Source organism: Misgurnus anguillicaudatus, chromosome 21, assembly GCF_027580225.2.
Source record: "Misgurnus anguillicaudatus chromosome 21, ASM2758022v2, whole genome shotgun sequence".
Classification (NCBI taxonomy): domain Eukaryota; kingdom Metazoa; phylum Chordata; class Actinopteri; order Cypriniformes; family Cobitidae; genus Misgurnus; species Misgurnus anguillicaudatus.
In genome coordinates, this window is record NC_073357.2 from 60,947,940 (window position 1) to 60,969,467 (window position 21,528).

Here is a 21,528-nt window from a genome sequence, read left to right on the forward strand (position 1 = left end):
TCATCCTGTTCCCATGGGTGATAAAATAGCATTGAGCTGTCATTAAGGTGACCGGACAACATTTATACCTTCAATATATTCTTTCAACCAACTTCTGACCACATGACAGGATAGAAACTTTAACAAGAGTTTTTATACGCGTGTCACTCCTCGAACACACGCTGGATTTCTTCATTTGTGGATTTGAAAATGTTTCGTCTTCAGCTGTTTGTTTTGATTTCTTTGTATGTTGCAATACAGCCGTCCAGTCAAACAGGTATGACACTGATTTAACATCTTTTTCAACATTTGTTTCATATGTTGTAATTTCTTGAAGCTAACATGTATCGTTTTCCATTTTGTTTTTAACTTTACAACAGAATAACACTTAATAATCACCCAATAATACTACTACATACATTTTAAATGTGTATGCAGTATATATGGTTCAAAGAAGTCAACTTCATCTTCATTTTATAAGTTGTAGCAACATAATATTGACATGCAAATCTGAGTTGATTAAACAAAAATGTAAGGCAACAAATAATTTATATATATTCCGATTTTGATTTATTTTAAATTATATATACATAAGTAAAAAAAAAATGTATACATATGTGTTAAAAATCTTAAAATCTTTTAATCTAAAGGCGTATGGTTAAATGCTTGTAAAAATATTATTTTTTGTTATTAAAATATGATTTTTTAAAATAGCTTTTAAATAGATGACTTCGACTAAATATTGAAGGAAAAGCAACCAATAAGAGCCCAGATATTTTTTTAATTCCTCCTAAGGTGAAACTTCAAAATAGCTTCTTGATAAAATGACACAAGTACAGTTTTGTAATTCCTATGCTATAGTTCAGATGATAAAATATAACAATTTAGCATTCTGTCATAATTGACTCATTATCAAGTTGTTACAAACCTGTATAATTTTCTTTGTTTTGCTGAACACAAAGGAAGATAGTTGTAGAAAAGCAGAAAACAGTAGCACCAGTGGTTTTATAGTATAGGAAGAGAAAACACTATGAAAGTCAATGGTGCTCATTAAACACTTTGGTTTCAAAAATTGCCCAAAATATCTTCCTTTGTGTTCAGTACAACAAAGAAATGTATGCATGTCTGTATCGACTTGAGTGTGATAAAATAATGACATCATTATAATTTTTTTTAATGGAAGCGTGAAATCACAAAAAATAAATTAAGAGAAAATGACTCATTTTAATTATGAATGCATTGGTGACGTTGACGGTAAAGTTATTTTTGTTCTTGCATTTTTTATTTGGGTTACCCAAAGTGTTAATAGATTAACTAACAAACAAACATGTATTAACCTGTAGTTAAGGTTGCTGTTATGCATGCATGGATCCTTATGACTCATGACATATATGATTAGTTAGTTTTGATTATTCATGTAGTGTTATTGTAAAGTGTTATCAAAAATGTTTCTTTTATGGCATCTGTTCTAGTAGGTGGTGTATTTTTGAAAATCTTTGACATTGTCTGATATCAATTTTTCTTTAGACGACAGCTCTTTACTCATCTACAATGAGGATCACAACAGATGTGTGAATGTCATCAGTGCCAGTGTTGTACAGACGGCACCGTGTGATGTATCTTCTGACGCTCAGCGTTTCCGATGGGTTTCTTCTTCAAGAATTATCAGCGTCTCTCTTAAACTTTGTTTGGGAGTTCAAAACGTTAAAGACTGGCAGAAAGTGATCCTTCTGCCATGTAAAGAGCTCAGTCCTCTACAGACCTGGGAATGTAAAAATGAGACCTTGTTTGGCTTAAAGGGACAACCGTTACATCTGAACTACGGCAATCGAGGGGAGCAAAATATGATGCTGTATAAGGGAAATGGAACTTGGAGTCGCTGGCAGATTTATGGGACTAAAGACGATTTATGTTCTCGTGGATATCAAGGTACAAGCAAATATCTGCAGTTTTAACAAATGCATACAAATTTTAGAAAGCTATCGAAAAAGTAGCAAAAAAGGTCACATTACAGGTATATAGTATGGTGCTATAGATAACTTCAAAGTTTAAAATCTGGATTAAAGTAGATGACAGCTGTTATGTTCAAAATGTTAAATATACACCACCAGTCAAACATTTGGACACACACCACTGAATTTATATTTCTACTGATCTAAAAATGTCATGCTTAAAGGCTTGAAATGAGGTTTGTTTAGATTTTGTTTTAGTTGTTTTTAAATTAAACTTCTGATAACTAGAGTGTAAACTTCACACAGTACTAATATTGTTAATTATACACACAGAATCTTTAGTAAAATCATACATTGTCTAATAAATGTTTATAATAATACAACATAAGGAATATCACAGCAAAATTATCACTGCTGGGTGTGTATATTGTCCTAATCTTACAGAGTGTTAAAAAGTAACACTGGAGCAGTGTTAAAAGCTGCAATCTGTGATCAGAAATCCTGATGTGTGTGGGGAATCCCGAGGACAAACGCGAGCACGCTATTGAGATTATCACGTGAAACGAAACCATATCCAATCAGAAAGCGAGATGAGGGAAGATGGAAGCAGTCATGGTGCAGCACAAAGGCCGCTTCTCAATCCGTAGGTCGCATTTCCAGGCTGTATATACGTCATCAAGACTGTCTTATTTCAGAATATATAAAATTGGCTATTATTCGTTGTTCATCGTATATTGTTTTAATAAACTTATGACTTGTGAATGTAATGCTCAGTTAACTTGAATAAACCAGGTTTCATGACGTATGCAGCCTGCATATGCAACCTCAGCAGGCTACAGCCTTCGGATTGAGAAACGGCCAAAGTGAAGTTGATGTGGACAGTAGAGATGGAGGATCAGCTTGTTGATTTGTGGCAACAGCACGAATGTTTATGCAACGTGTCTTGTAAAAATTATTCCAAGCACTATCATTGAAATGTCTTCCTGCATATCGTCCGCCATGCTTGTTTTGAAGTCTTGCGAGATTTTGTGGGATTTCCTGTGTTCACAGTCGAGACTCTGATTAAAAATCTGTTCGTGTGTGGTGTGCTGTCTTTAACACATAATGGCACACCACACACTATAGGAGCAAAACGGATAAATCTAGGATTTTTTATCCTCAAGTTTGTGGTCCATCACATTTTTAAAATCTTATAAGATGTAAAAAATCTTCTGGTGTGTACCCAGCATTAGGTTTATATGTTGGCTGTTTTACTTAAAGTCAAAGGTGATCAGTGTTTCTTTGAGTTGGTCTTGACTCTTAACTTGTTTGTTTTTTACTGCTATAACTTTTTGTGTTTAAGACATGTTTGTTATGGCAGAGAAAAGACAATAGTGCACCTCTTTGGTGGTGGTAGTGGTTATAAGGGGATTTTGTCACAGTAGATCATAATATCCTGATTACATGCCTTGAACAATGTGTTGGTATTAAGGGTAATGCACTGGGATGGCTCAGATCTTACTTGACTTCTCAGTTTATTTTGGAGTCTTTGTCTCCTCAAGAGCATCTTTTAAGTGTGGGGTCCCCCAGGGCTCCATTTTGGGGCCCATTCTATTTTCTCTATATATGCTCAGTTTGGGACATATTCTCAGAAAATATGGTATTTTATTTTATTGATATGCAGATGACATGCAAATCAATCTGCCTTTTAAACAGAGTCACAACCCATCAGTGGAGATTTTCTCTCACTTACCTCTAATTTTGTGTCCTGTAGAGATTTTTACTCTGCATGGGAATTCATTTGGAAAGCCATGCCAGTTTCCCTTTAAGTTTAATGACAAGTGGTACGCTGAGTGCACCACGGACGGAAGATCAGACGGCAAACCGTGGTGTTCAACTGAGACAGATTATAATACGGACAAGAAATGGGGCTTCTGTCCAACCAAACGTAAGACCAAAAATAAAATACAGCAAATATAACGATAAAATGCATGCAAAAGCACATAAAGCTTTTAAAGCTGATTATAATTTAAATTATTGATTGACTCAATAGGCGTCTCAGGGTGGGACAGTGATCCAGTAACTGGTGTATTATATCAGAGAAACACACAATCAGCACTGACCTGGCATCAAGCTCGAGCCAGCTGCCAACAACAAGATGCAGATCTTCTCAGTATATCAGAACTACATGAACAGTCTTATATATCAGGTACACAGATCCCACTATTATCCTAAACTAAAATGATTTCATCCACTAAACAAAGTAGCATTTCATGAACTTTATATATCAGGCTTGACAGATCTCTTGGGTTCAGCTTTATGGATCGGACTCAACAGTCTTGACTTTGAGAGTGGATGGCAATGGAGTAATGGAAACCCATTCAGATATCTCAACTGGGCTCCAGGTACCTAAAATTCATGTGTATATACTGTATAAAGGAAACATGGTAAACTTTACACAGCTCAATGGTTTAAAGGTAAATGTTTTTATTGATTGAATGTCATCTTTATATTCCTGTAGGTAATCCCTCTCTGGAGCCGGGCCTTAACTGTGCTGCATTAAACGCTGGTAAAGCATCCAAGTGGGAAAGTTTGGCCTGCAGTAAGAAGTTAGGTTACATTTGCCGCAAGGAAAATTCAACAGATATCACACCTTCAACAGGTAGCACACACACACACACACACACACACACACACACACACACACACACACACACACACACACACACACACAGAGAGAGAGAGAGAGAGATAACACATATTCATTCAATGTTATATTTTTATCTCTCTTTCTCTCTATCAGGTAAAGATCAGCCTAGCTTCTGTCCAGTGCCGTGGGTGCCGTACGCCGGTCACTGTTATAATCTCCAGCGCATTAAGAAGACGTGGAGTGATGCTTTGGCCGAGTGTCACAAAGAAGGATCAGATCTGGCCAGTATACACAACATAGAAGAACACAGTTTCATCATATCTCAGACTGGATACAGTACGTTTGTCACACACACACACACACACACACACACACACGCACGCACGCACGCACGCACGCACGCATGCACGCCCCCCCCACACAAACAAACACCGAACAAACCAACAAACACACATCTTTATTCTGTCACTTGCTGGACAGGCATTCTATAGAATTAATAATGTGTCTATTGAAGTAGTAAGCTATAGAAGTAATAACAATTTAACTAACCTTTAGCTTCTTATTTCTTTTATAAATATAGCGTTTTCCTAATAACTTTTACATTTCTCAATCAATTTTAATGATTTTTAATCTGTTTGGAGTACATAAATTGTGTGTTTAGTCTACAGTTGCTTAGAATCTCGAATGCAGACTGTCACTCTTTGATTTGCTGATTTTGCTAAAAACACAAGAAAACTAAATGTTAACACTTAGAATTATTATTATTATTTTGTATGACTCTTCTTTCAGCTACTGTACAATAAGTTAACCAGCTAACCAGAACTACAGTAAGACGGACAATTTAATATAACTCTAATACATGTTTCAATTTCATAAAAAAACAACAACATCTAAACATTGTGAATTCTCATTACGTATCAACATTCATAGCTAAATATCGATATCTCTAGCTATTAATAGTCTGCCTTTAGTTGCCAACTATATCAAAATAATGTTATAATAATCGATCACAACCAGAAACAACTGTCCATTCTTGCGAGGTGTGTGACGGTTTGTACCCCCCCAAACTGCACACGACGGAGGCGTTTTTACCTCCAGTTGCTATGAGATTAATGGAGAAGTGGCCACTACTAATATAGCGGGGCTGTGACCCACAATCCAGCAGCCAATGTGCGGTCTAGTTATTTCTTTAATGTCTTTGGGCAGCACAGGGTGTTTTCACACCTAGTTCATTTGAGCACTCCAAACATTCTCTTAGCAGTTCATTGTGTACATGTGATCAAACCAAGTGATCTAAGACCCTCTATTAAAGGATACAAAAGCAAATCGTACTCAGACCATGTCTGGAGGTGGTCTGAGTACAGTTCGCTTTTGGGTTTAATTTCTTTTTGACATGTAAATGTAATGAGGTACCGTTGCGCTTCACATGTCGTTTTGACGTTTCGTCTTCTGAGAATGTCAACAGAAAACATATGAAGCACGACAGCTGAGCACAGAAAGTGAATGCGTCACGAGGACACCATAAATATACGTCAATATATGTGTAAGGTACGTCATCTGGCGACGTTGAAAGCAGTAAAAAAAGCAGAACCTCCATCAGTCACTTCACATGTAAAGTATACAGTACATACTACATGCGCTACAATATGAATCAAGCAATATGTGCACAGTTATCCAACGCTTGAACTGCTGCTGAGGAAAACCCAATGCCACTCAGTTGTGTGAGTACAATACCACAATCCACTCCAACAATATAGCAGCTGTATGTCTAAGAATGACTTGCAAATGCTCAAGTGGAAATCAAGATTTTCTGCAGTAAATATTGATGGTTCGTTTATTTTGCACATTGTTTAACTGAGAAACATACGATAAAGACAAAATTTGACTGATTTATTATCAAAATAGTTGTTATTGTTGCACCTCTAATTATTCAGTAAAAATAAATAAATCAGTTGGTGGTATAAAATTGAGTGTTGTTGTTGTTGTGTAGTGTCGACTGATGAGCTCTGGATTGGTCTTAATGATCAAAGGATTCAGAATCTGTTCGAGTGGTCAGATAGATCACACGTCACCTTCACTAAATGGTTTGTAGGAGAACCTTCACACATCACGAATCGAATGGAGGATTGTGTTCTTATCAAAGGAAAGGTGGGTAGTTTTTAACTGATTTTTTTACTCTTCATTCTCTTTATTTTCCTAAACGACAACTGCCGCTCATTAATCGATTATTACCCATAATCGATAAGATGTACAATTGAATTCAGTAAGAGCAAACTAGTGTCTGTATGCCATTAAAATAACAACAAATGTTTTTTTGTATATAATAAGGGGCTTATTTTTCCATAATATTTGCAAGAAACAGCATAAACAACATCAGGATGTGATGATCCCCACATTGATTGGATGTAAAGAACCAGTTAAACATCAGTCAATAATGCCATTCTTTGGTTGAACACTATTTTTTTATTATTATCCACTATTTGAATAGTTTTTGCAGCAGCCCTATTAGAATAGCACCAAATGTGTTTCATTTAGGTCTCTTCCACTCTGTATGTGAAATATTGGAAAAAGATGTGTACTTATAAATAGAGCCTGCATTCAAAGTCGCATACTCTCTTGAGTATGTATTTATTTTGAACAAGTAAACACTTAACAAGCTCATAAGAGTTTTTTCTATATAGTACAGCTAAGAATGTGTGTAATAGTATGAATGAAATTCTGACATACTAAATTTACCCCCTTGTCATCTCCATTCATAAATCCTCTCCAATGGCCTCATGGAGTAGTAAAGTGTCCATTGAACGCACACTTCAGAATCCAGCTGAAAGAACTAGGTCATCCAGGTAGCTTTCACATAGTCTTCCATGATTATGGTGTATTTTGACCACAGCAAAATCCTCAGAGTTAAATGAACACTCCTGGGTGTATATATTGTCCCCATCTTAAAAAGTAACACTGAAGCAGAGTTAAAAGCATCTAACCTCTAACCTCATTCTTTCTAAACCTAAAACTGCATCTTATTTTCTTAACGTAGGTTTAGATGTTGCTTGTTCCATTTAAAGTCACCATTATGGTGATCAGTGTTTGTTTTAGTTGGAATTGACTCTCTTAGTCTGTTAGGTTTTTTTATTGTATAACTTTGTATTTAAGACATGTTTGTTATGGCAGAGAAAAGACAATAGTGCAACTCTGTAGTGGTTTGTACATAAAGTCTAGACATCATCATCTAGAAAACAGATGTATTAATTTAGTTTTTGCTCACTCTACGGTTCAAGGTCCAGAACTCTCATAGCAGTTTGTCATTCTGAAGGATTTTAAAAGATCAAGAATCAGAGTATGAATCTTAACAATGGCGACAAAGAAAATAGTCAAAATGTTCATTATTTATTCATGCTGCAGTGGATTCTGGGAGTCCTGGATAAGATTTGTAATTTGTTGATACCCAGCATGCATTGCAGCATGAAGCTTTTTATTATCCCCATTGTTGTGATTCATACTCTGATTCTTGATGTTTGTGTGTCTACATTCTAAAGTGATTCATTTTTAAGTGTCAGTGTTTAAAAAATCTTTAGAATAACAAACTGTTACATCATTGACAAAAAAAGATACTTCTGATAAGTGTGCAAACACAAAATTAATAAATCGATTTTCTAGATGATGACGTTAGACTTTGTGTACTAACCACCACATTAGAATTGCACTGTTGTCATTTCTTGCCATAACAGGCATGTTTTAAACACACAAAGTTATAGCAGTTAGAAAAAAACTAACAAGCTAAGAGTCAAGTTTAAAACAAAGACTGATCACCATAATGACGACTTTACATCGACCAGCCAACATCTAAAACTTTGTTAAGAAAATAACTCCACAAGATCTAAGATGCAATTTTAGGTTTCAAACAGAGGTGGTGAGAGAGAGGATAAAGTTACAGATTGCAGCTTTTAACTCTGCTTCAGTGTTAAAGGAGTGTTCATTTAGATTTTGCTGTACTTATTTTGTCACATACTGTTTCTCACCTGCTATGTAGTAGGAAAGTATACGGTTTCGGATGCAGGCGCGGACTAATAAAAACAGCTCTGTCAAAAGTCTCCTACTTCAATACTAAATAGTAGGCGAAAATTAGTAGGTGAAGCAAGAGTAGTAGGCTATGTCGGAATTAGTCTGCAGTAAAGTACCCGGATGACCTACTAGTTTTCGCAAGATTTTTATGTATGCATTTAATGGACACTTTACTATCCTGTGAGCCCCCCGGCATAAGAGTCACCCAACAAAGAAGAAAGAGGAGATACGTTGAGACATTCAAATATAAATGAATAAGGGAAACGGTTGAAGTACATCTAAATTTCATTCACACTACCCATATTCATACTATATAGAACGTACTGTTTTACAGTCGAGTAGGTACTTAATCTGATTCAATACATACTCTCACAGTATGTGATTTTAGACGCAGGGAATCATTGCAACCGCAAACTCACTCTATTCTCCAGCCCTAGAGGTTTACTACTGACCTCTAGCGGTAGCAGCCAACATTACACATTTATTTTAACAACACTACTGTAGACATGTGCGCATTATGTTTATTTTAACTATAGTAATTACTACCTAGTTATGTTATGGTGGTTTTGTGTGTGTGTAATAGGAGGGAAAGTGGTCAGATCATCTCTGTGAGTCAGCTCATGGTTACATCTGTAAGAAGAAAGCTTCCATTAAACCTGAAGGATCTCCAGAGGTCATCAGTCCTGGATGTCCAGCTGTGAGTCTGCATCACCTCATACTCTTTATTATACTTCAATAAACAAACATAACATAATAAAGATCAACTAATCAATACAATTAAGTCACACAATAAACATACTGAAAAAGAAGGGATGCAAGCCAAATGTAACGTTAATTTGATTTTGTAAAGTGCATCTGACACGTTTTCTTGTAAATAAGCATTAGGCTTGTACATTTTTTATCAGCACCCACACATTAGGTGGCGCTGTGGTCTATGTGACTGCCACCTTCAGGTTGTATTCAGCTCCTCACAGGTACTCACAAGGGATTCAAGTCTGAATGTGTAACACATCGTTCATCCAAAGTCATTCATCCAATTCATGTTCTGTGCACTTTCCGGGGACTTTGCTAAAAATTTGTGGCATTTAGCAAATTCTGCCAACAAAATGGTATTTCTAAATGGCCTGACACCGGGATTTGAAGCTAAGGTATTTGATGTTTGAGTTTGAGTTGTTTATAATATGCATTAAAAAAGCAACACTCGTCAAACATAATCATTATAAATATTCTTTATTATCATGAAAATACATGAAAAGTTTGATGAACAGTGATATAAATATGCTTACAGGCATTTTCTAAAGCTGCATGTGTAAATGGGTCTTCTTCTGCTGCTCGTATTAAGTTTCTGCATGACAGCGCTCTCACTGTAAATTTTTAAGAAGCATAGCAAGCAGAATCACACGATTAATCATTACACCCCTATTGATGACCATGTACTGTAATACATGCTGAGAGCATTTGGTGGTTATCATCATCTCATTTTTCACAGAGGTGGCGTTTAGTGGCTTTTGTATCCTAGCTCCTTAATTGTAATGTATCTTCAATCTATTTGTTAATACATTTTAACAGTTTCTGTTTTGTGTCTATGTGGTTATGAAAGTTGTGTATTAAGTGTTGTGTAAATATAAAGATGTAAATTATATTTAAGGGACATTTGGTGATAGTGAGAATGTCTTTTCACAGGGTTGGTTTAGGTTTGGCTATTACTGTTATAATGTTGCCATAGAAACCAAAACTTTTGATGATGCCAAACTGACGTGTAAGCAGACCGCAGCTAACCTGGTTGATGTTGCCAGCAGGTGAGTAGATGATATTTAGTAATACTTTACTAAATTACAGTGATAAGAATAATACAATGTCATATCTTTGCTATTAGATATGAGAATGCGTTTCTCATCAGTCTGGTTGGTCTTCGACCTGAGAAATATTTCTGGATTGGTTTGTCTAATACTCATCAGAATGAGCGATTCCAGTGGATCAATGGTGATAAAGTCAAGTTTACACACTTTAATGTAGGCATGCCAGGTATGTTGATGAGTTTCATTGTGTTCGGTCTGTGTGACATCAATTAAAGTCAAATCTACTGCCTCATCTCTTGATACTGTTTCTTCATGGTTCTTCAAACAGATTTTTGAGAGTCATTGGATTCTAACTATTATAAACAGATGCCTTAATTCAGGTTTTGTTCCTGCTCTCTGCAAACATGCTTTGGTGAAACCCACATTAAAAAAGCCAAACGCGGATATTACTGAATTGACAAATTTTAGACCCATCTCCAACTTACCTTTTATTTCCAAGATCCTTGAGAAGACTGTGTCAATACAACTACAGAGTTTTCTTGATGAGAATAGTATCATGGAGAAATTTCAACCGGGTTTTAGAGCTAACCATAGTACTGAATCTGCTTTATTGAGAGTTCTAAATGATATTTTGGTATCTCTTGACTCCGGGGTTTCTATCATTTTAATCTTTTTGGACTTGAGTGCGGCATTCGACACGGTGGGCATTCAGGGACTCTGTGGGCATTCAGGGAAATGCTTAAGTCATATCTTACAAAAATAACCTTTTCAGTTGGTATTGGAGATTTTATTTTGTCCGTAGCACCTCTTACTTATGCGTTCTTCAAGGCACCATCCTGGCTCCTACTTTGTTTTCAATTTTTAGGAAATACGGAGTGTCTTTCCATCTATATGCAGATGATACTCAAATCTATCTGCCTTTTAAGTGTAATGACACAAAGGGTCTTAAAACCCTCTCTGCATGCTTAAATGACATAAAATCCTGGATGTCCTTAAATTTCCTACATTTAAATGCAAGTAAAACTCGTGTTTGGCCCCCTCGTTAGGTGATGGGAAAATGATTTTTATTTGGCAGACCTGTATTGTGATATATGGTCAGGAATCTGGGAGTGGTTTTGGATTCCACCTTAAAGCTAGATAAACAAAGTAGTGAAATCAAGTTTCTTCCATTTTAAGCTACTATCTAGAGTAACACATTTCCTTTCACCGTTGGAGCTTGAAAAAGGTATACATGCTTTCGTCCTATCCCGTCTTGACTACTGTAATTCCTTATATGTAGCTCTGCGGGACTCGTAAATATGAGCATATCACCCCGATTTTAATGTCTCTTAATTGACTTCCAGTGTCTTACAGAATAGACATGAAAATATTGTTATTCGTTTTTAAGTCTAAACGGTTTGGCACCCTCATATTTTACCAAACTTGTAAATGTTTATCAACCTGGGAGGTCTCTAAGGTCCACCAGTAATCAAAATCTGCTCCAGCCTTGCTCTCGCTTGAAATCAAGAGGGGACCGTGCTTTCACTGTTGTTGGTCCTAGGCTTTGGAATAGCCTTCCTTTGTCCTTGAGATCTCTATTCTCCTTATTTGAGTTTAAATGTAAACTAAAGTTGTATCTTTTGGAGCGTGCATTTTCTTTCATTTTTTAATGTCTTTTCTGCAGTATGAATGATGTGTGTATTTTCTATTTTTTGTTTTTTATACTATGTGAAGCACAGTGGTCAACGTCTGTTGTGTTTACTCGTGCTTTAAAAAAAAAGTTTAACTTCTCACGTCTTTGTATTTTCACATTCAGATAAGCACCGAGGTTGTGTAGCAATGTTAACGGGAACTTCAGCAGGATTATGGGATGTGTTGGCCTGCAACACTAAACAGAAATACATCTGTAAGAAAATGGCAGAAGGAGTCACTACAACCCGAGAGCCTCCGACCACACGACCTCCCAGCTGCCCGGATAATTGGACTAAAAAAGATCCAGGAAGTTGTATTCGGGTAAATGTGAAGACATACGATTCTCCTGAAACACTGAGCGTCTGTAACAGCTTGAACCAGAAGCAATATTATGATCTTTATGTTGAGATGTGCAGCTAGGTTTGTTCATGACAATCACAGTTTTCATACCTTACTGTAATGTATTTCTTAGGTCTACAGAAAGCCAAAGGATGAGAAGAAGACTTGGTTTGAAGCGCGTGACTTCTGTCGAGCTGTTGGTGGTGATTTAGCGAGCTTTCATTCAGAAAATGAAATTAATGTGGTACCATTGTAAGTCCTCACAACTGCTTAAGTTCTTGAGTTGAAATAATAAGACTAAAATTTTTATGTAAAAGTTCACCTTTCTTCTCAAAACAATAATCACTGTCATTTTTAAGCACAAGGTATTCAAGCTCAAACACGGCGTGGATCGGCTTCACCTCATTGGACAGTAATTCTGGTTTTGTGTGGTCAGATCAAACTCCTGTGAGTGATTTCTCATTGCATTGTCTATTTGTGTTGACTCATCAAGGCTTTTCCTTCTAATTATTTTACATTTTGTATCTTGTTTCTGTTTTAGTCTGATTATGAGAACTGGTCCTCCGGTGAACCAAACAACTATAATAATGAGGAACACTGTACAGAATGTGGCTTTTATTATGGACGCAAGTGGAATGATCGTGATTGTGAGGCTTATAATGACTGGATCTGTCAGATTCCCATAGGTACACATGCAGATATATACACATATATACAGTATTCAGCACTTACTCTAAGACACATGTGGGGATGTTTGAATTTCTTTGCATTAGATGACAACATTGCTCTGAACTTCACTATTTTGAACCGAATATGTTTGAGCAAATGCTGTCAAGGAGATTTTTAAGCGGGTGTATGATTGTTTTATAATTTTAAAACCTTGAAAAAAAAAACTTTGTTCTTGTAACAGGCGTAACTCCGAAATCCCCTCCGGCATCAGTCAATCAAGGTAAATATTAATTTGTGTGTTATACAACAAATGTATCTGTTTCTCATGTGGCTCTATACTTGAGATCTGTAGCAGACTAATGTTTTAAAGGTGTAGTTCAGCCAAAATGGAAATAGCCAAATGATTAACTCACCCTGAAGTTATCCTCGATTTAAACGATACCTTTTCTCAGAAAAACACAATCGGAGTTGTATTAGAAAAAAAAATTATCACAAAAATCGATGCAAAAATAAAAATATTTAAAACTTTACAAACTAAAATAACTAGCTTCTGGTAATGACCAGTGAGTGGTCAAAAGAGGCTACGTCTTACGCTGGAAACGCAGTCTCTTATGAACACGCATCGGCCGTTAACGAAAGCTAGTTATTTTAGTTTGTGTTTTAAATATATTTTTCTTACAAAATTGCATCAATTACCCTCAGAAGGCCTTTATTAACTCTTTCCCCATCAGCGTGTTTTTTTTAAAAGATGCCTTCCAGAAATGTTTCTTTTTTAAATATATAAACATACAATTAATCAAATGAAAGAACAGACCCTCTGCTTTCAACAACAACAAAAAAGTTTACTCATGTCTTCATTTGTTCACTTTTTATCACCACTCCAAAATGGGTAGGTGTCTTCAAAAATACCCAATTTTGAGATTTACATAAATTAAAAACTCTCATACTGTATGTTAAGCAGAAGATGTTTCAGAAATATTTGCCAGCTATAAATTGCATAATCCCAAAATATATATGAAGATTTTTGTCCTTTTACCTTTCACTATAGAATATAACAAGACGTCTGATGGCTGGATTCAGTACAATGGCAGTCAGTATTTCATTAATCTTGATCTGCACCCTATGGAAGACGCTCGTGCCTTCTGTAAGAAGAATCATGCTGATCTTGTTGTCATTACTGGTCAGACTGAGAGGAAGTTTTTATGGAAGCAGGTAAAATAAAATACTGGCAATGCTTTCAGTTTTACACCTTACATGAGTATCATCAACATTTTCCATTTACTGTATGCTTGTAATACTTGTTATCTAAGGTTTTGATGTCTTTGAAGCATTTAAACACTGATGAAAGTGTTTTAAAGATTTCCTTATCCTGTAATCCAGCTAGTGGACAAAGTATGAAACTACAGCATTTATCTGTGAGTTGAAATGACATATCATTACAAAATTGCTGGTCACACCCTTAGCATGTTAGGTCAATATGGTCTAAAGGTGACTCTCTGCTAATATCTGATTAAAATTAAAACCAAAATGTATGTCACGTGATGTAGCAACATGGCAGATTACACATTTACATTTAGACATTTAGCAGATGCCTTTATTCAAAGCGATTTACAAAGATTAGGAAACCAAGATACCAGTTTTTACTATTCCGAAAAACACAGATTTTATTATTTTTTTTCTGAAAAGAGAGAAGAGATAGAAATGTGGTCAATATCTATGTCAAGTATTTTTTGGAAGAGATCAGTTTTTAATTGTTTTTTGAATATTGCAAGAGATGTGGTTGACCAGAGTGCATCAGGAAGATCATTCCACCAGCAGGGAGAAGTGAAGGAAAACACAAAGCGCCGCAAAATTGCTGAACGTAAGGTTCTGGGTGGGGTGTAGGAATTTATGAAGGTGTAAAAGTATGCCGGTGCGGTCCCAGTGAAAGTTTGGTAATGGTGCTTTTCCATTCCATAGTACCCCAAAGTTAAAAAATTTTATGGTGTTCCTGATTCTCAACCTGTGGATGTTTTTTATCCTTAAAAGGGAGTTTGGGAACTTACAGCAAAGCACAGATGACAGCGCAACCTAGCATAAAGTTAAAGCAAATTTTTTGGTATCAGCTTGGGTTGCTTGGATCCCCGACCAAGGTGGTATTAAAAAAAGTATCGGTACTACGTACTGCACCCAGTGGAAAAGTCCCCAATAGTAAGCTTTTTTAAAAGTAACTGTCCCAAACCAAACCGTGGGGTACTATGCAATAGAAAAGCGAGCATAAGTGAGCATTAGCGACTTATACACGCTTCAATTGGTAGTCAGTGGAGAGAGATGAAAAGAGACGTTACATTGGGCTCCTGGAAGATGAGCCGTGCTGCTGCGTTCTGAACCAATTGTAGTGGTTCAATAGACCTTACAGGAAGGCCTGCAAGAAAAGCAGTGCTGCTCTGGTGGGATCATTAGGGTGAAATGAGAAGAAGATCTGGGTGTCATCGGCAAAGCAGTTGTAGGACAAGCCATGTGCCTGTATGATAGGTCCTAAGGATTTTACGTAGATGGAGAAAAGGACTGGACCAAGCACTGGTCCCTGAGGGATCCCAGTGATAATCTGGTGAGCTGTGGATCGTGCAACCTTCCACGACACCCTGAAAGATCTAGTACATCCGAATTGATTCATACTATCCATATTCATACTATATAGTTTAAACGGTCAATGAGTGGGTACTTCAATTCATAATACATCTAATTCAGTACCTACTGTCACAGTATGCAATTTCGGATGATGCCACAGATTTAACAATACAATGTGCTCCAGTGTTAAAAGAGTACTTTACTTGTACTGTTGCCTTCAAACAATTGCATCCTAAAAACCAAAGCGTGCTTGGATCGATCAAAGTACAGTGGGAGTGCATGCTTCTGGGGAATTAGGGAGGGAGGACACTCATGCTTAGGCACGGTTCGGTTGGGTTAGGTATAATAAAAGTGCGCCCTATATAAGTGTCATGTGAATGTTACAGATTACTGCCGCCCATCGTTCTTGTTTGTCAGTATATGTGATTCCTGCCACATTAACCCTTTTCTATTCAGCAGAACTGTTTTGCTTTCAGTGTCTTCACTGGAGCCAGATAACTCGGAAATAAGACAGTAACAGCTCATCCCTGATGCATCTTCATGTGTTTGAAGCAGTTGCAGAGATTAAAACATTAGCTGAAGATGTGATAATAATTTTTTTCCCAAATAGACATCTAAGATGAATTATCTGCTGTTTTACAGATATCTAAAGGATCAGAAAATCAGTACTATATTGGGATGACTGTAGATTTGGACAAATCATTTAAGTGAGTATGAAGGACCAGGAGACAGGTTGATAAACTAGGACCAAATAAGCGCAATAAACCGTAATGACCTTTCATTGAGTATGATGGTAATGAGTTCAATAAAACTACATTGGTGCTGTTTTTTTTAAATCTGTAGTTGGGTGGACGGTTCACCTGTTGTGTACACTGCATGGGAACAAAACGAACCAAATTTCGCCAACAATGATGAGAACTGTGTGACCATTTACAAGAGCATGGGTAAGAAATTCTCATTAGCAACAAATAAACTTTTAAACTGTTCATTTTTATTTTATGTTAGCTATTATTTTTTAAAACTGAACCTCATTAATGGTTTGCTTTGCTAATTTCATGAAACATGCTTTATGTGCCTAATCTCTGTTTCAATGGTATACATGAACATGATGTGATAGATAACATGTATATATTTCTGTAGGATTCTGGAATGATATTAATTGTGGTGTAGCGTTACCATCGATCTGTAAAAGAAGAGCTGATTTTGTCAACACCACCATGTCTCCAGTCACTGTATCAGCGGGCGGCTGCGCTCCGGAATGGACTCTGTTCAGAGGAAAAGTAAGAAGAAAAAAACGGCAAAACCACAGAGAATCTGGACCAACAAAACAATGTTATAAATTAAAGCCACAATATGTAATGTTTCTGGAATTAAATAACCGATAACCATTTGTGTATTGCGTTGTGTATTTACATTTTCCAAAAGTTCGCAAGGATTTTAAATAATGGCTCGTCCCTTGTCTCCCTTGTAAATGATTTCAATGGAATTGAATTATGGAATTCAGTGGGTATCATTTATCACAATACTTTCATAATAGTTGTTTTCCAATATGGAAGTCAATGGGTACAACAGGTTTATGCAGGTTTCACATAGGACGCAGTGTGCGCTGCGCTCGCCGCTGGGTTCAGCGCAGCCAAGCAATTTGCGCTCTGCTGGCCAGACCAAAGTAGGCGGAGTTTTCAAAATGTTCAGTTGGAGTTTTAAACGTCTAGTCATTCGATTTTTTTTCCCACCTTTACTATAAATTACTATAGTATTTATATTTGGGTTAAATAGCGGATGAGGAATACAGGCGCTGATGTTGCCCGTCTCCATTTCACTTAACTTAAGCTGCCTGACTTAAAACACACCTGACATGCCAACTTGTATTGTGTTTTCATGACACAGCTTTCCCTCCCATGTCTCTGTAGGAGCGTAAACTTGCGCAGGTAATCGCGCGGGTAACTGTCACAGAGCGCAGTTAAACTATTTTGAACTTCGACCGCGGCGTGAGTGCAAGCTGCGCTAGCGCTTTGCTCAATGCAACAACAAACCGTCTTTGTGCGGCGCAAGCCATTGAAATGAATGGGTTTCATAGCGCAGCGCACACCGCATCCCATGTGAAAGCCGCATTAGAACAACATGAGGAGGAGTAAATAATGACAGAATTTACATTTTTGAATTAACTATCCGTTTAATCTTCACCTTTGTTATTTAAAGAATAATTGCTGGAGTAGGAGTGTGATTTAGCTCTATATCATCATGGCTGTGATTAGGCCAGAAGCATGAGGCCACAGGCCAAGTAGAGGAGCCAATCCCAGCCGTGTTGATATAGAGCTATATTACACCACTCCGAGAGCAATACTGCTTTTCGAAAGTTTGATAAACAAAAACTAGAAAATAACAACAGAGTGATTAAAAAGCCTCTATTGTGAGGAACTATTTTCTTTCGCCATGCACTTAAAGCTCAGAATGACAGGTAACCCTTTCGGCCATTTGTTTTCAAACTTAACAGATGTCATAGCCGTTTTTCAATATTACTGTTTCAATTAAAGAAGTTAAAGAAAAGAAAGCTTAGTTTTTCAGTTTACAAAGTCCGTCATCTAAATAGGGATTAAACATAGTGCCAGCGCAACTGGCTTTTAAAGGGGATGAGAGATAAGACTCTCATTGGTTTATTGCACGTTACGCCCAAAACACACCCATTACTCATTACAAGAATAAGAACAACCCTTTTCAACAAACCATTTTTCCCGTCGTTAAATTAGCAAAAGTGCGCTTTAGACCATACGCTTAGATTGTTAAAATAGGGCCCCTAAAGTGAGAATATATATGTATAATATTTAAATGTGTTTGGTCTCATGAATCTATTATTTGGTAAAAAAGAAAATTATTGTTTTCTTTGCTCTATTCGCCAAGAGTAATTTAATCAGCCATACTATGCGATACAATGACAACTCCCTCAAAAGTTTACACATCAAGACCTCTGATCTTTGAAGGGAATCAGGCTGATGTGATGCACTCTTGGCAGCTTTTTCCAGTCACAGATAAAGCGACCGTACAGCTCAAGTGCCTTCCTTACTCACTCATTCATTACCAGTGGAGTAATGATATGTAAACTAAATGGTGAAGCGGTTACTGTTATGATACTAGTGGAATATATCACGGCTATCAGCCAATCAGATTCGAGAACCAGAAAGAACTGTTGTATAATGTGTAATAGTGACCTCTAGTGGTGAAAATCTTACTTATTGTGCATTTAAAGGCACTCTTAGCGAATCTGTGTGACGTCACTTCTTGTTGACGTTCGAAGTATTGGCAAACAAAATGGAGCATAGCTAACTCCTCCCCCTCCCCTTCGCTATCATGCTTTCAGAAAGAGTCATGAACGCGCCCAACCCCCACTCCCAAATCCTTCTTGTCATTTTTTGGCTGGAACAGGCAGCATAGAGCGCCTTAAAAAAAAAACAGTATACATTTCCCCGCACATTCAGTTATTTAATATTTTCTGCTTCCAGTAACAATAAAATAATAATAATAATAAATAAAAGAATGCCAAACACATCATTTTCTCTGACATTTCTTTTGTTAGAAAAACAACTTACTTTAATTCTAAGCATTTGTGTTTTCAAATAGTGTTACAAGTTTTTCGATAACATGATGTCATGGCAAAAATCACGAGATCACTGCATTTCACATGGAGGCAATCTGGTGTCCATTCGTAGTCACACAGAGCAATGTGAGTATGACACTAGTGCTGTTTTCTGTTCTTCACTTGCAACGTTCTTTAAACCTCCCTTGCGAAAATTAACCATGGTTTTACTACAGTTAAAACAAACAAAAAAACATGGTTACTGTAGTAAAACCACGGTTACCACAAAATAACCATGTTTTTGACAACCATGGTTTTCAAAAACCATAGTTACACCATAGTTACTGTAGAAAAACCATGGTCTTGCTGATAGTAATCAATACACCAAAAAACATGGTTACTACACTTTTACCCCAAAAAACATGGTTAATTTTCGTAAGGGCTTTTTAAAGATAAGAAACAAAATCTGTTGATTTCATTGTGTCTTGGGTGCACTCAAGTACTAACATGTATTTTCTAGTAAAACTAGTTAATGTTTCTGCACTGAAATGTGTAACTGTAAGCATTAGACATTTCCTTTGTTTGTATTTTCAGCATTTCTTACAACTCTGATGCTCAGATCTACTGATGACGTGTGGATCGGTTTAAATGACGTCAACGCGGAGATGCGCTTTTTGTGGACTGATGGTAAAGGCGTCAAATATACAAACTGGGTCAAAGGTCATCCAATGTCGTGGCCAGAGTCAAGAAACTACTTTGAAAGAGAGGCAAGTGTGCATGATGTTACTAACAAGTGCAAAGAATAATGTAGCACATCAAAGTTTTTTTATTTAGCTTCTCTGAATGCAAAAAGTGCTCATTTAATTATGGTTATTAAAATGATCAAGTTTCTCATTTTATCAACTCAATGCACCCTAAAGCCTTTTTGTCTTGTTTGCTGGCATCGTCAGAATGTGCTGTGGTCTTAAAACCTATTAATAGCCAATTCTGCCAAATTCATAAATAAATAAATACATAAATAAATATACAAGGAAATGTAAAAAAACAAAAATACAGAAATAAATAAAGAAATATATATACATGGAAATGTAAAAAAACAAAAATAAATGAGTATTTATACCTGTATTTCTTTATTTATGTATAATTGTATTTTTTCACACTATTATTTTTTTATTTATTCATTTATTTATACATTTATTTATTTTTACTTTTATTTATTTTCATCTTTATTTATGTATAAATGTATTTATGTCTACACGTATTTATTTATACATTTATATATTTCTATATATATTTATTTCCACATTTATTTATTTATACATTTATTTATTTCTTCTTTTCTTCGTCTGTATGCTAATGAGGGGGGCGTGTTTTACCTCAGACTTAGCAATCGATCTCTGAGTGCCAGTGCTGAAGCTTTGAGGCCACAGTGACACCTGGTGGTGTGAAAAGCGAACAAAGTTGCACATGGAGTGAATGACTTGGAGATGTGTAATATCCAAAACCTTATTTCAAGTTTTAAATCATTTTGTGTCACCATAACTGTGTATATATAGGGTCACTATACATAGCATACATACTGTACTCAGTACATGGCCGTAAATCGCCATCCGGTCGTGATTTCTAAAATGTCTTGGCACACATAAATATCAAAATGCACGTTATCAACATATCTGATGACAGACCCTTGTAAGTGGACAGTATGCTCCAGGGCATTTACATTAAATGTTATTAATAGTGCATAATTTCACACGTTTCCATATTAAAGTGTCCACTTACAAGGGTCTGTCATCAGATATGTTGAAAACGTGCATATTTATGTGTGCCAAGACATTTTAGAAATCACGACCGGATGGCGATTTACGGCCATGTCCTGAGTACAGTACGTATGCTATGTATAGTGACCCTATATATACACAGTTATGGTGACACAAAATGATTTAAAACTTGAAATAAGGTTTTGGGTGTTGCACATCTCCGGGTCGTTCACTCCATGTGCAGCTTTGTTCGCTTTTCGCACCGCCGGGTGTCGCTGTGGCCTCGGGGCTTCAGCGCTGGCACTCGGAGATCGATTGCTAAGTCTGATGTAAAACACGCCCCCCTCATTGGCGTGCAGACGAGGAGAAGAGGAAATAGGTAAATGTATAAATAAATAAATGTGGAAATAAATATATACAGAAATATATAAATGTATAAATAAATACGCGTAGACATGGATACATTTATACATAAATAAATGTGAAAATAAAT

At 36.4% G+C, this 21,528-nt stretch overlaps 1 protein-coding gene across 1 annotated transcript in view; it reads left to right on the forward strand.

Annotated features, from left to right (window-relative positions):
• LOC129453252 (macrophage mannose receptor 1) overlaps positions 1-21,528 on the forward strand; it is a 31,331-nt gene continuing 9,803 nt past the window's right edge. The window contains exons 1-22 of the mRNA XM_055217399.2: positions 1-256; positions 1,507-1,908; positions 3,685-3,858; positions 3,964-4,119; positions 4,202-4,315; positions 4,432-4,572; positions 4,714-4,896; positions 6,551-6,708; positions 9,203-9,316; positions 10,303-10,418; positions 10,496-10,644; positions 12,214-12,410; positions 12,562-12,680; positions 12,788-12,875; positions 12,970-13,114; positions 13,339-13,377; positions 14,146-14,309; positions 16,350-16,414; positions 16,551-16,651; positions 16,848-16,987; positions 19,323-19,425; positions 19,873-20,045. Coding sequence (XP_055073374.2) covers positions 190-256; positions 1,507-1,908; positions 3,685-3,858; positions 3,964-4,119; positions 4,202-4,315; positions 4,432-4,572; positions 4,714-4,896; positions 6,551-6,708; positions 9,203-9,316; positions 10,303-10,418; positions 10,496-10,644; positions 12,214-12,410; positions 12,562-12,680; positions 12,788-12,875; positions 12,970-13,114; positions 13,339-13,377; positions 14,146-14,309; positions 16,350-16,414; positions 16,551-16,651; positions 16,848-16,987; positions 19,323-19,425; positions 19,873-20,045 — 3,108 coding nt within the window. The 5' untranslated portion in view covers positions 1-189. The remainder of the gene's footprint in view (positions 257-1,506; positions 1,909-3,684; positions 3,859-3,963; positions 4,120-4,201; positions 4,316-4,431; positions 4,573-4,713; positions 4,897-6,550; positions 6,709-9,202; positions 9,317-10,302; positions 10,419-10,495; positions 10,645-12,213; positions 12,411-12,561; positions 12,681-12,787; positions 12,876-12,969; positions 13,115-13,338; positions 13,378-14,145; positions 14,310-16,349; positions 16,415-16,550; positions 16,652-16,847; positions 16,988-19,322; positions 19,426-19,872; positions 20,046-21,528) is intronic.